The sequence below is a fragment of the Mesocricetus auratus genome, unplaced genomic scaffold (genome assembly GCF_017639785.1).
Source record: "Mesocricetus auratus isolate SY011 unplaced genomic scaffold, BCM_Maur_2.0 Super-Scaffold_100031, whole genome shotgun sequence".
NCBI classification, from domain to species: Eukaryota; Metazoa; Chordata; class Mammalia; order Rodentia; family Cricetidae; genus Mesocricetus; species Mesocricetus auratus.
In genome coordinates this window covers 4,645,351-4,658,482 of record NW_024429212.1, presented here as the reverse complement: position 1 = coordinate 4,658,482, position 13,132 = coordinate 4,645,351, and the positions used below count along the sequence as shown (strand labels likewise).

The following is a 13,132-nucleotide window of genomic DNA, read 5'->3' as shown; positions in this document are numbered from 1 at the left end:
ACGGGATGCTGAAATTGCTTGGGAAAAGTCAGATTGGGGCGTTTGAATGGAGATGCTTAGGATCCTAAGGCCTCTTTAAAGGGGAAGGTGACTGCTGGTTTACTTTTTTGGTCACCCACTATTGCTCAATAATCAAGATCTTGGTCTGATGTGCAGAAAATAAAAGCAGGTGGCTGGGCGGGGAACACTCTGTGGGATCCTATTTGAATGCAGAAGAATGTTTGAGCTTTTAATAAGTTTGTCAGTTCCCAGAGGGCAGTGGTTTGGACTAAAGCAGGGTGCCTCTCCTTACAGCTTTTGTTGGAGGAAGAGACCCTTGTGAACTCAAATGGCATCAATCTTTCATTCTTTCCTTTGGCTGGGCCACACAGTGAGCTGTGTTGCTGTGTTTAGAATCTGGGCATTTCCCCTGCTAGATGACTTGTTTATTTATTTACTTTTTCTTCATTTTTTCTTTCTTGATCGAATCTAGCTCCTTGCACATGCTATGTAGGTGCTGGTCACTATTGCTGAGTACCTTTTTTAGGCAAATGCTCTACTGTTGAACCGCTCCTGCAACCCCACTTACTAGTAATAATCTATTTTGGCACTTGAAGGCCTGAGTTAGGAGGATCTTGAGTCTGAGGCCAACCTGGGCTACAATAGTGTTCAAATAACAAGGAGGCGGGGCTGGGGTGTGGCTCAGAGGCAGAACACTTTGCCTGGCAGGCAGCAGGCTGGGTTTGATCCCCAGCAGGTGCCAAATAAAAGAATGCAGAGATGAAGTTGTGATGACTGAAATGAGAATGCCTCCCACCTGCTCAGAATGCTTGGTTCCTAGTTGGTGGTGGTGCAGTTCGGGTGGGTTTAGGAAGTATGGTCTTGAAGGAGGAAGCGTGTCCCTTGAGGTTTCAAAGCCATGCCCCATTCCGAGTATATCCTCCTTGCTTCATGCTCGTGGGTCCAGGTGTGAGCTCTGAGCTTCCCACTCTAGCCACCACGAATGCTGCCATGCCCCGCCTCGGTGATGATGATGATGGTGGACTTTCATCCCTCAGGAACCGTATGCCCAAATGAACCTTTTCTTCTATAGTCTGCCTTGGTCATGGTGGTTTAGCACAGCAGTCATAAAGTAACTAATGACATACATGTCTCAAATACCTGTGTACCAAAAGGTAACTTTTATTAGAAAAGATTCATGAGGCTTATACTCAGTATCTTTAAGCATAAGCCACATTCCCAGCTCTCACAGTTTTCTCTTGTTTCATTGGCTTCAACCTCAAACATGAGTTACCTTGTGTGAAGTCACTGTCCAGCGGTAGACAGTAGTTCATGATTTCTAAGAGGGAAGAGTTGCCCTATTTGCCCTATTTGGCAACACCCATCTTTTTATTAGAGTCACCATACAAGCCAGTTGCTGATGAGGGAGTTTTAGCTACTGAGGGATGAGGTAAAGTTAGTTATTGGAGGTAACTTTTGAGGTGCTTGAATTGGAACCATGTTGCCATGCTTCTGCTGAGCTACACCCCCAACCCTCTTTATCTTCTAGCTTTTTGCTCCTCTAGATTTGTCATTTTGATATGCTGCTCCTTCTGATGCAAGCGTTGGCAGTTCTAAATGGAGAAGTTCTGGACGGAGAGGGCTGTGTGCCTGGGCCCTGGGTTACCTGGGAGTCACTGCTCCTATCTCGTCTTGGCTTGGTACTGCTCATGTGTGAAGTCCCTGGGAAGCAATGTGTATTAAATTCTCTATGCCAGAAAGTGTCCTGCGTTTACCAGAGACAAGTGAAAAGGTGGCAGCTGTGGCTGTTGTCATCCATAGATAATAGTGTAAGCTGTTTCCATAATTGGAAGAAACCCCTGATGTGTAATACATCATTCTTTAATTGCACGACTCATAATCGTAAGTACACAATGGAAGGCTGTGTTTGGAGATAGAGCATACTGATGTCCATTCCTGAGTACAGTTTCCTTGGGTAGAGTGGTAAATAAGCAAGCCTGTGTTAGACAGTGGGATACCATGTTAATTATTGTTGGGGCAGAGCTACAGCTCTTGTTAGCTATGTTCTCTGGAGATGTGATTTGGGGACAATACATTGGGGTGGATGTTCTAGAACAGGCAGCCTGGTTTTCTTGTTTGCTTGTGTGTTTGGTTGTGTTGGTTTTTGAGACAAGGTTACTCTGTGTAGCCTTGACTGTTCTGGAACTCACTTTGTAGACCAGGCTGACCTCAAACTCACAGAGATCCTCCTGTCTCTGCCTTCCAAGTGCTGGAATTAAAGGTGGGTGCCACCGCCCGGCTGACAGGCAGTTTGGGAGGGTATGAAATGAATTGAGAATTGGTGGCAGGTGGTCCAAGAGTATATCTGTGGACAGATATCAAGGTGGTGACCTTGACTCTGAACAGGACCTGGGCTGCAGCCTCTGGAGAGAGGTAACATCTGTAGGAACATGTGGGGTACAGTGTACCTTAAGAAGGTCCCACCATCAGCCCCTACCTGAGAACACTGTCTTCAGGGTCTTCTGCCCTACCCGACTGACATGCCCCCCACCGTGGCGGGGCCTGGGCGCTGACTTGTGCCTCTTTCTGTATGTGAATTTCCAAATCTAGATTATGAAACAGCAGTAATCTTCCATAGTGCTGTTGTCAGTCTCTTTCCACCTTTATGGTTCCTGTTTTTCCTTGTGTCACATTAATGTACACCTCCTAGTAGAAAGTGGTGTCGGTGGGTTGTTGTATTTTTACAAGACAATGGGGAAGAGGAAAAATGTTCTTCAACAGCTATTAGGTTCAATGATTGCGCCTTCCGTATGTCACATTCTGATACGGGAAGTGATTTAGGCTGTAAAACATAACACAAAAAGCTGTGCAAACCCAGGTCCAGGGGCACATACTCATAGTCACAGTCCTGGGGGTGGGGGGGCTGAGGCAGGAGAAGGTGGAGTTTGAGACTCGCTTTGACTGCATACCAAGGGTTCATCTTTAATCCAATGAGCAACTGTGGCAGTCATATGGAGGACCTTGTAGGGGAGCTGTGGACAATCATGCCTAGTGGGGTAGAGTGTGGTGGCCTGGCTGAGTCAATGTCCTGCAGAGCAATGAGGCGCTGATTGGCCCAGGCTAGGCTACGGCTGTCAGGAAGGCAGACAGGTGGGCCTGAGCTGTGAAGACAGGAGCAGGAGTGACTAAGCCCTGGACCTCGCCATGCCTTGCTGCAGAGAACAGGCTCTCATCACTGGGCGCTGTCCTGAAGGCGTGGACTGCTGACCCCGCAACACTTTTCGCCATGCTGGAGATTGCACCCAGGTCCTTGCGCATGCTGGATGAATGTCCTACCACCGAGCCACAGCTCCATCCTGATGTCATTTCTCTTTCGAGGAAAGCGTTGTGGACATTTGCCTTGAGACACAGCACTGAAGCGAAGACTCTCGAGTCGTGTGTACAGATGATGTTTGAGCTGGCGTCCTGACGCGTCGGTGTGGATCACTAAGACTGTATAGGAAGTCAGGGGTAGTGGCTCACATGGAATGCAAGCGTCTGTGAGTCGAGCCAGAAGGATCACTTCATATTTGAGGCCAGCCTGGACGGTTAGTGACTTCTCGGTCAGTGTGAAACCCTCTCAAAACAAACAAAACAGAATAATAGAAGAAGAAAAGACATGACAGAAGCCAAGGAAACACATGTTTATGTTTGGGTTTTTTTGGGTTTTTTGTTTGTTTCAGGGTTAGGGTTTGTGCCTGCTGCCCAGGTCTTATGGCTACTTATTGTTTCATTCTACATTTTTGTTCTATTTTTTAAAAAGGTAAATGGACTCATCAGGATTGCAGTTTCGTTTCTGGTTTTCTTTAAAGAGTATGAGAATAATGAATTGAAGCGGTCCGTGGTGCTTATCTAGTTAGTTGAAAGCTCAGTTGGAGGCCCAGTCTTTGGAGAGGATAAATGATCTGGTGTCAGCATGGTGAGGCAGTGGACTGACCTGTAAGGCCAGGTCTTGTGTCATACAGGGCTGTTTCCACTTGGATCCTTACGGTGATGACCATGGTGAGGATCAAGTGTGGACATATTCAGGGGACTTTACAGCTGAGTGACTCTATCTCCCAAGGCCTGGGTTTGTGAATGAGAACCCGAGGAGTGTGTCACCTCAGTGTGTGGGCCCAAGTCCTGCTAGGTTGGGGGGTTGCATGGGTGGAGAGCTGTTGAGGCCCTGCACACACAGCCTTTCTGTATGGGCTTGACCGGTTTGCTTCTCGGCACTGGCTTCAGGAGAGATAAGAACATAGGTTGATACTTTGCTGTGAAACTCTTGACTCAACTGGGGTGGAAGCAGCCCCCCGTAAGCAGAGTGGGCGAGCTCCGGTGAGAGAGCTCCGGCGGGCACCGCCAGCTCCATCGGAGAAGCGGAGTGGGCACTGCTCTGTGGAGCATTGTGGGAGAGGCCGTCTCTGAAGGCGTGGTCCTGTGCTGTGTGGAGCAGGCCACTTTTCAGTCAGAGCCGAAAACTGACCTCTCACATTTGGTTCTGAGAATGTCAGAGGGACACAGTTCTCCATTGACAGCCCAGAACCCAGGGTCTGAAGTGGAAGATTGCAGCGAAGCCTGGGGCACAGGCCTGGATGGGGCAGATCCTCTGCTTTTAGAATAGAGTCTAGACATGCAGGGCTTTGGATGATTTCATAGGAAGGAATGAAAGGTGCAGTGTTTTCCAAGCAACGAAAGCACTTGGGAAAAATAACCACAGGTACTTGAATCGAGGAAGAGAGATTTATGTTTTCCAGGATGTGTGGCCTCCTCAATGATTCTCTGTGGAGGTGGGAGGGCTGCTTCTGCAAAGAGTCTCTCCCGCCCTCCATTGTGTCTAGACGGAAGGTCAGCAGAGGGTGGGACTCTGAACGAGACCACAGGGGAGGCGAGGAACCTGTCTGAATTTACCTGTCACCTTAGACAAATTTCAGTCCCATAGCAAGTGCATTTCGCAGACAGCTCATCTTCATTGTCCTTCCTGAGCACCCCGTTTTTATTATTTTTTTCCATACAGTATATTTTGACCATGCTTTCCCCTCTCCCAGCTCCTCTCAGATCCTCCCCACCACCATCCCCACCCCACTTCATGCTCTCTCTCTCAAAAAAGGAAAAGAAATGTTAAAAAGTGAAACATAGCTAAGGCGAACAAACAGACAGACCGTAGAGTCTGGTTTGTATCTGCCAACTGCTGGGCACTGGGCCAACCCCCGGGGTGCAGTTGATACACCCAGTGACACTCCACTGGGAAGAACTGATTTGTTTCCCCTGTGTCAGTAGATACAGTTGCAGATAGCAGCTTGGTTAGGCGTGGAACCCTGTGTCTGCTTACCCCTCCCAGTACTGGGGACCCCTGTCTGGCTTGAACCTGCGCCGGCCTCCGTGAATTCACATGTGCTTCAGTGTTGTGTCTGGTTGATGCCATTTCCTTGGAGACAGATGACTCTCGTGGGGGGGTCGGAGAAGTAAGTGTAGGGTAAGAGTAACTGAAAGGCAGGATGGGCATCAAGCAGATCTGTCCGTATTTTAACAGGAGAGCATCACCCTGTGGGGGGAGGTGGATGAGGAAGGCCCACTCTGAGTTAGTCATAGTCATTCATCAGGTGTAGGTGATGCTGGCCATTGGTCAGCCAGCTTTGGGAAGATGAGAAATTGTAACTATCAGCTTTGTTCAGGGACCTGGACCTGGGCCTAAGTGAAAGAGGAGAGTTGGGGACGACCCCCAGGGTTCTGTTTATCGAGAGAGGAAGAAGCCAGTAGAAGGGCCAGTTGCCCAGGTTTTAGGTTTGTCTGTTGGGTGCCTCCCTGAGACATGAACTGGGCGGCTCCCTTCGGTGTCATTGTACTGCGCGGTCTTAGGCGTATAGACCACTGAAGCTGCAGGTTTGTAGAATCACTCCGGGCTTCAGAGAGTTAGAATGGGGTGCAGAGCGTGGCACCCAGAGACCTACCCAAGAGAAGTGTGCAGGAAGGGGTGCACGGAGCCTGTTGATACGTAGCGGCAGCCTCTGGTGGCCAGGCTGGGGTCAGGTTGCTGATGGCTGCAGAGACAGTGTCTGAATGTTGGTAGTTGTGGAAAGAGGAGTGTGGAGAAGGTCCCTTCTCCCAAGGGTCCTATGTGAGAGTCCACACAGCCTGTTTCCTCCATGTGGGAGCAGAGGAGGGGTACCCCGAGCCCCTTTACAGTGACACCTGCTTATGGAAGTGTTTCAGATCCATAAGAGTACCACTAGAGAGGACACACTCCTTGAGGTGCAGGGATGGGTGTCTTCCTACAAACCCGTGTGGTATGTCCTAACTTTCTCCACAGTCTGGAGGGGTGGGGCAGGAACAGGATGGTCTTAACCCATAGGTGGGATCCCTAGACCCCTGCTAAAGGCCACCCGATGGGCAGCGTTCCTCAGGCTGCACCTAAGTCAGAGTCTACACAGACAATGGAGGAGCGTGGATATTGCTACAAGGCCGCAGGAGGGTCACCCATGGCCTCACAGAGTCCAGCTAGGGTCCGAAGGTCAGCTTCGGCCTCCATCATGCGCTGGTTCTCCTGTCCAATCATAAGCCACACAGACTTCCTGGGGATGCTGCTGTCCTGTGGCCAGCCTCCACCCCTACCCCATGCAGACCTCACCCCTGTACCATACATGGATCCCTTTGTTCCAAAAGGTCCACCGTGTCCTGAACTGGAACTCCAGGCTGTCCACTCCTGAGTCACAGCAGCCACCCCCCTCCATCTTCGGCCCTCTCAGTCTGGCTGGTTCCTTCCCGCAGTGCTGAGAGGCTCACTTCTAGGGAGCTGTCTCAGCTTCCTGGCTTGGTCAGCACTTGCCCACCTGCCCTTGCTGTCTCTCCTCCAGTTAAAGAAGTCTTACCTGGACCCGGCGGGCCAGGTCTTCAAGCATGTGACAACCAGGACACCCCCTCTTCCATGCTGGCTCCCCAACGCATAAGTGCGGAGACAGACCACAGCCCTGGACATTCTCAAAAGCTTGAAGAATTGTATGTGTGAGTTTGCTGGGCAATCCCAAGGTCAGCAGCAACTTGGCAGAGCTGTCTTTGTCTCTCCTGTGCCTCTTCCTGTCCTCATTCTACTGGTTTGGGATGGTTTACTGTGAATTCCGGCTGGGTTCCTGGTCAGGTCATGAACTTCCCATTTCTGTTCTGTACCTTCCTGGGCTAGGCCTGCCAGGGGTGTTACAGGCCATGGATAATCCAGGACTGATAAAGAGCCTCACAAGGATGCCAGAGAAAGGCTTGTCCACAAAGGCTGCCTAAGCAGCCTCCGTGGGCCCAGACTGTGAGTTCAGATGGTCAGAGCTCATCTGGTGACTGTTAACCTTCTGTGAGAGACGTTCTGCTCTGTTATTTTGAATGTAACGTCCACAGCATTTGCAAAGGCATTACCGAGTCAACACGAAATTAGGACTGCGCAGACATTGAGATAACAGCATCCAGTTTGGGTTTTGTTTAGATGACATGCATCTTTGAGACATTATTGGTTTGTGTCAACTGTGGTCACAATCTGGGCATGCATCAGGGTGCCCAGGCTCCACGGGAAGGTACTGTTTGATGGTAAAGCACCGTCCTGGTATGTTGATCTTCAAGTTCCATGAGACCTAGCCTGGATGCCTTCACCGTTTTGACTTCCATCTCTGTTGGGAGCCTCTGGGGACCGTGTGCAGTGTACATTGCTGGATTCCGCGAAGGAGACAATGTGGGCCAGCCAGCAGCACGACTCAGGTGCATGGTGGGGGCTATGCTTACAGCCTCTTGTCCTCTGCCCTCTGGGATATGGGCTCTTGTGAGGGCAGCAGGGATCCGGAGGTGGACAGAATGGGTCTCTCGCTGACCTGGGCTGTTTGGAGTCTGAATGATACATACGGTAGCATGGCTGGCTGGGTTCTGAAAGATATCCGAGAGTTGTCCCTGGGAGCTAGGCCAGGGCATCCTGGGAGCTCAGTGGATTCAGGAGCCTGAGGAAGCCCTGGGGGCCTTTGCGTAGGCTGCAGCAGTCGAGACACAGGCTGGCAGGGAGCCTTCCTGGTGCAGTGGTCAGTGGCTTTCCCCTGTGTGCTGAGGCAGTCTCCTCAGGCTTTCACCAGACCAGGCTCACCGGCTGTGCCCTTCCAGCCAAGACCCAACCTTCACCCCTTCTCCATGGGAGCCTCCACAAATGTCCGCTTCACCTGGACCACGTCCAGAGCCGTGTCTCATCAACCTGTGAATAGGGCCTTGTTCTTGGGAATTACTTAACACCATGTTTCATGTCAACAAGCCCAGGTGAGTTCCTTCCTGAGAATGCAAAGCCATGGACTCAGGCCGGAAGCAGAGAAGGGCAGAGAGGGAGGGAGCGTGGAGACTGAGACAGCGAAAGCATACCCAGGAAGGCAGTGCAGTTTGCAAGACAAGAAAGGATCGTGTGGAAAGCACCGGGCTGTGCTGACAAGCTGCAGCAGCAGCAGTGCTGCTGGAGGGTCGGCGGGCAGTGCCAGCCGTGTGAGCGGGGTCACTGGCTGGGTCGGCGGGCAGTGCTGGTGGTGGGGTCACTGGCTGGGTCGGCGGGCAGTGCTGGCTGCAGGAGTTGTCGACTGCTTTTCTCTACCTGAGCAGTGGCAGGTGGTTTGATTTGGCCAGTAGCTGGCTGTTGGGACGAGAGCTTTTTGACAGCTGGGGACTGGCTGTTCCCAGCAGGGCAGGTCATACCAGCAGGGAGACGGGAGTGAGCTGGACACTGTTTACGTGTGTTCTGAGTATTCTAAAGCCCATGCAGTGAGATCTAGAAGATGTCTGCAGGTGAACAGCCCTGCACACAGTGTGCCTGTCTCAAACAAATCCCCAACAGCTGAGTAACAACTTTATTGCTTTCAGGAAGGGAGTTTGTCCCCGGCTGCTGGTGACCACACAGGCCAGCAGAGTGAGCGCAGAGAACCATTGCAGGGTGGCTTTGCTCTTCTCTAGAGCCCCAGGTACTGCTCCCTAGCCTGGTTTCTAGCTGGTCTCTGTTTCTTACTGGCGCTAAGTGATGACATCAGCCTGGGGTCATCTCATGACACTTTCAGCTCGCTCCTTCGGTCCCAGTCTTTCTGGACCATAGAGTTCAGAAGTACTTCCTGACTGCTCTCGTCTGTTCCACAAGGTCAGAGGCCCGTGAAAGGGGCTGGGTCTGTGTTCACAGAACACAGCTCATATGTGTTCATTCTTTCACGAGACCAACTAAGTCCTCAGCAGCCTGAGTCCCCCGTAACTTAGACCTGTTTTGGCTGCTAAATAAAGGTGAGGATGAGGTCACGTGAGCTCTGGGAGTTGGGGCGGTGCTCATTCCAGCAGCCACGTGTTCCTCCTGGGAAGGTGGCATGGAAGTGGACGGCGTTCCCCTCCCAGTCAGTGTCACACAGCCATGTCCTTTGCTTCCCGTGGCTTCTCACCACTTACCAGGAAGAAGGCCTCCCACAGATCCCTTTGTCGCTTCTGTTGAAACCCTTGGGTGTCCAGCGAGCTTCAGGCAGGGTGATAGGTGGAGGCGGGTCAGCCCTGGATCACAGCATCAGTCACAGACGCTGCCTAGCAAGGCAGCAGTGTTCATGTGGTGTCCTAAAAAGGCGCCTCACACTGAGATGTGTAGTTAAGAAAACACCAGTGTTGTCCCTGATGAGGAACAGGCTTCACAAAACTTGCCACCTGCGTGGGGAGTCTCGTCTACAGCCCCTCCGTCGCCTCTCATGGGCTCCAGGTGAGCAGCTGTTGCACAAGGGTCTCAGTAATTGCCCAGGTCTTGTTGTCAGGCAGAGGGCTTTGGCCTCTACCCTAGGCTCTGGACTTAACGGGCTGTCCCCCAAGCCCTCACCCTCATTGTCGCCCTGGTGAGTCTTGCAAGTTCTCAAGCTGTAGTGTCTTCCTCTGAAATAATAGGGTCTGCTCTCAGAGCTGTGGTGCAGTTATACTATCATTGGTAAGACAGTCAAGCCTGGCTGTGGCCCACCACGTGTGTGACAGACAGAGTCAACACCGGAAGTGCTGTGAGGTGGTGGAATGGTATGGGCTCCAGAGCTGAGACAACAGGTACCCAGTGAAGAGGCCTAGCCACTCAGATGGGCATCTCTGCTGTGTATGTGCCCATGAGGGCAGGATGGAGCCTCTTGGCCAACGTTGCATGGGGGCAATATAAGAGGCTTGTATCAGAGAGCACATGCAAGGTTGGCAGGCAGGACTCTGTATCCTGGCAGATGATGGGCTTGGCATGGGCAGCCAACTCGTCTTCATGGAAACACGGTTTGGCTTACTGAAAGTGCCAAAACCAACACCAAGCCTGCTAATTAGGGTGAAAGAATTCACGGGGCTGGCTTGGCGCCTTAGATGTTGTGAGGTGCAAAGCTCTGCCTACTGTCTCCTTGTCATGGAGCAGCAACTATGTGGAGAGCCTGTGGCTGAAGAGGCAGGGGTGCCACGCGCTGGGCATTGCATCCACACGCCCGACACTGAGACAGAAGCATGTGGAGGAGGTCTCAAAGCAGTTTGCTTGTCTTCCTGCTGTTCTGGTAGAATCTAGGGAGGGTATTGAGTGGTCCCAGGCAGAATCCAGGGCTGGTGTTGGGTGGTCCCAGGTGGGATCCAGGGCTGGTGTTGAGCTATCCCAGGTGGGATCCAGGGCTGGTGTTGGGTGTTCCCAGGTGGGATCCAGGGCTGGTGTTGGATGACCCCTGGATGAAGCTAGGATGGATGTTGAATGGTTCAGCGTGGGTCAGACTGCCCTTCTCACAACACACCATCGCGCAGATTCAGTTTTTCTAATGCATGTAGAAAATGAAACACAGAATCACACAGGGCAGAAAAGCAGCCTGTGGAGCCTGGCCCTGCTGACCCGGAGGTAGTTAAGAAAACGCCAGTGTTGTCCCTGATGAGGAACAGGCTTCACAAAACTGCAGCTCCCACCTCAGAGGGGATGAGAGGTTATTCTGGAGGCAAATGTGAGTGTTTGTGGCCGGGAGCAAATTCGCGTCTCTGGAGTAGCAGTTTCCAGACGTGTTTTATAGCAGCGACAAAGGAAGTTATGAATGAAGGCACTTGGTTACCTCAGGTAGGTGAGTTCCAGCATAGTAGAGAAACCTGCTGTAGGCCTCTGGTGTTGTCTGATGACATTCTTAATCTTTGGGGTCTGTCTTAGTCAGTGTTCTGTTGCTGTGAAGAGACCCCCTGTCTGTGGCAACCCTCATAAAGGAAAACATTTGATTGGGGCTGGCTTACACTTTTAGCGGTTCAGTCCATTTTCACCATGGTGGGAATCGTGGCACTCAGGCAGACACGGTGCTGGAGAAATAGCCGAGAGTTCTGCATCTGCATCTGCAGGCGGCAGGAGGAGACAGTGACACTGGGCCTGGTTTGAGCTTCTGAAGCTTCCAAGTCCAGCCCCCATGCCACCCTTCCTTCAACAAAGCCACGCCTACTCCAGCAAGGCCACACCTTTGATAAAGCCACTCCCTGTGAGTCTATGGAAGACATTTTCATTCAGGCCACTACAGAGTCTGTTCTGTATTTACCTAGCAGTCACAAGGATGGGGAGACACACATGGGGTGGGCATGGGGCAGCAAATGGCTTTTTAAGGGCTAAAATAACCCAAGACAATTGGTTTCTAGACTTGGGAGTATCCCAGCTCTCCACAGTCGTTGATATTATTTACAGTCAGTAATCAGCCTTGCAAAGTGTTGCTTGTCATTGCTGTTTCCGCCCAGGGAACGTCTGCTTAACGCTGCTAAGGTTTTGTCTGAATGAAGAGGTGACACTGTTTGGTGTGTGTGTTGACTTCTTCCCTTAGGACATGGTATGAAATCTAGCGAAGACCTGCTGTGGTGTCAGTTGAGAAGGTTCTGACCAGGGCCTTGGGTTCCAAAGCAGATTCCTGGCTGTGGTTCAAGGTGAAGTCCAGCGCACTGAGAACCCTTTGTTTACTTCACACGGGGTTGTCCCTCCTAGGGAGATTTGCAACTAATAGATGGCTAAGTTCTGTCATCACAGCTGGGAGTGACAGTGATCTCTCTCCTTGTTGCAGGTTGTTTTTAGAAAGCCCCGACTGGTGTCTCCTGGGATAGTTTTTTATGCCAACTTGACGGACAGTGTTTCTGCTTGCAGGGGCTCCTGTCCCCTGATGCCAGCCAAGCGTGGAGAAAGGAGGTGAGGCCGAGCATGGACCAAGAAGAGCCTTCACCTCCTCCTGCACCTGCAGGTAGGGATCTGCCTCCTTGGAGGTGTTGTTGTATCCAGTAAGGGTTCTGATGGAGGACTCCAGCTTCCAGAATCACTAAATCGCTACTGCTTGGCATGGGGCAAGAAAGAGAAGGTTCAGACTGAGGTTATTTGGGGCCTGAGCTTTGAGCTCTGCCCCTGTGGTTTGGTGGTGTTTGAGCTTTGCCCTGTGGTAAGGCAGTGTACCTGGGTGCCGGTGAGCTAGCTATGTCTCAGCATGTGATCTGTCTTCAGCATCTCGGATTCCATGAGGTTTCTTTGGCTTGATCCAGTGCAGGTCACACCTGAGGTGATGAGTAGCCCACTTTTGGGAATAAGCTATGCCTTCTAATCATGTTCCCTCAGGAACTGGCAACCTCTTGAGCAGTGGACTAGGGCAGTGCTGTTCCTGCTTCCTTCCCCTGGGCAGCCCAGGGCTAAGCTGGGCATCCTCTTCTATCTGCTCAGCTGATGGAGACACAAGAAGGGGACGTTGATTGGATTCTTTTGAAGATTGTCTGACAGGGACGCTGGTACCCACCGTGCAGATGGAGAAGGGGCAAGGTGTGACGGTTAGAATGAGCTGTGGCCATGGGACAGCTTCGCCACATGAGGCTGGCCATTCCTCTGTGTGTCCAGTACCCCGCAGGTGTGGGTGCCTTTCCACACTCGGCTCTGGCCCTCCTGTCCCACTCTTTCGGCTGCATGCGAGCCCTGGGCCTATGTGGTGATGCCTGGGAGTCACAAAGAGCATGCGTACAACCGCTTCCAAGAAGCATCCAAGACCTGGAGACACCATGAAGGACCAAGGGAGTGAACTGGGTAGATAGAAGATTCCAGTGCAAAGGCAGTGACAACTGCCACCACAAGGGGACCCCCATGTGGATGAAGGTTCAGGCTAGAAGCTAGCTCGCCTGCTGG

At 51.7% G+C, this 13,132-nt stretch overlaps 1 protein-coding gene across 8 annotated transcripts in view; it reads left to right on the top strand.

Moving 5' to 3' along the window:
* Arhgef10 (Rho guanine nucleotide exchange factor 10) overlaps positions 1–13,132 on the top strand; it is a 101,205-nt gene that overhangs the window by 12,596 nt on the left and 75,477 nt on the right. For 5 of the 8 annotated variants that reach the window (XM_040733411.1, XM_040733412.1, XM_040733406.1 and 2 more), the window contains exon 2: positions 12,119–12,212. In XM_040733411.1, coding sequence (XP_040589345.1) covers positions 12,119–12,212 — 94 coding nt within the window. The other 3 variants (XM_040733410.1, XM_040733408.1, XM_013122460.3) reach the window with 3 other exon arrangements.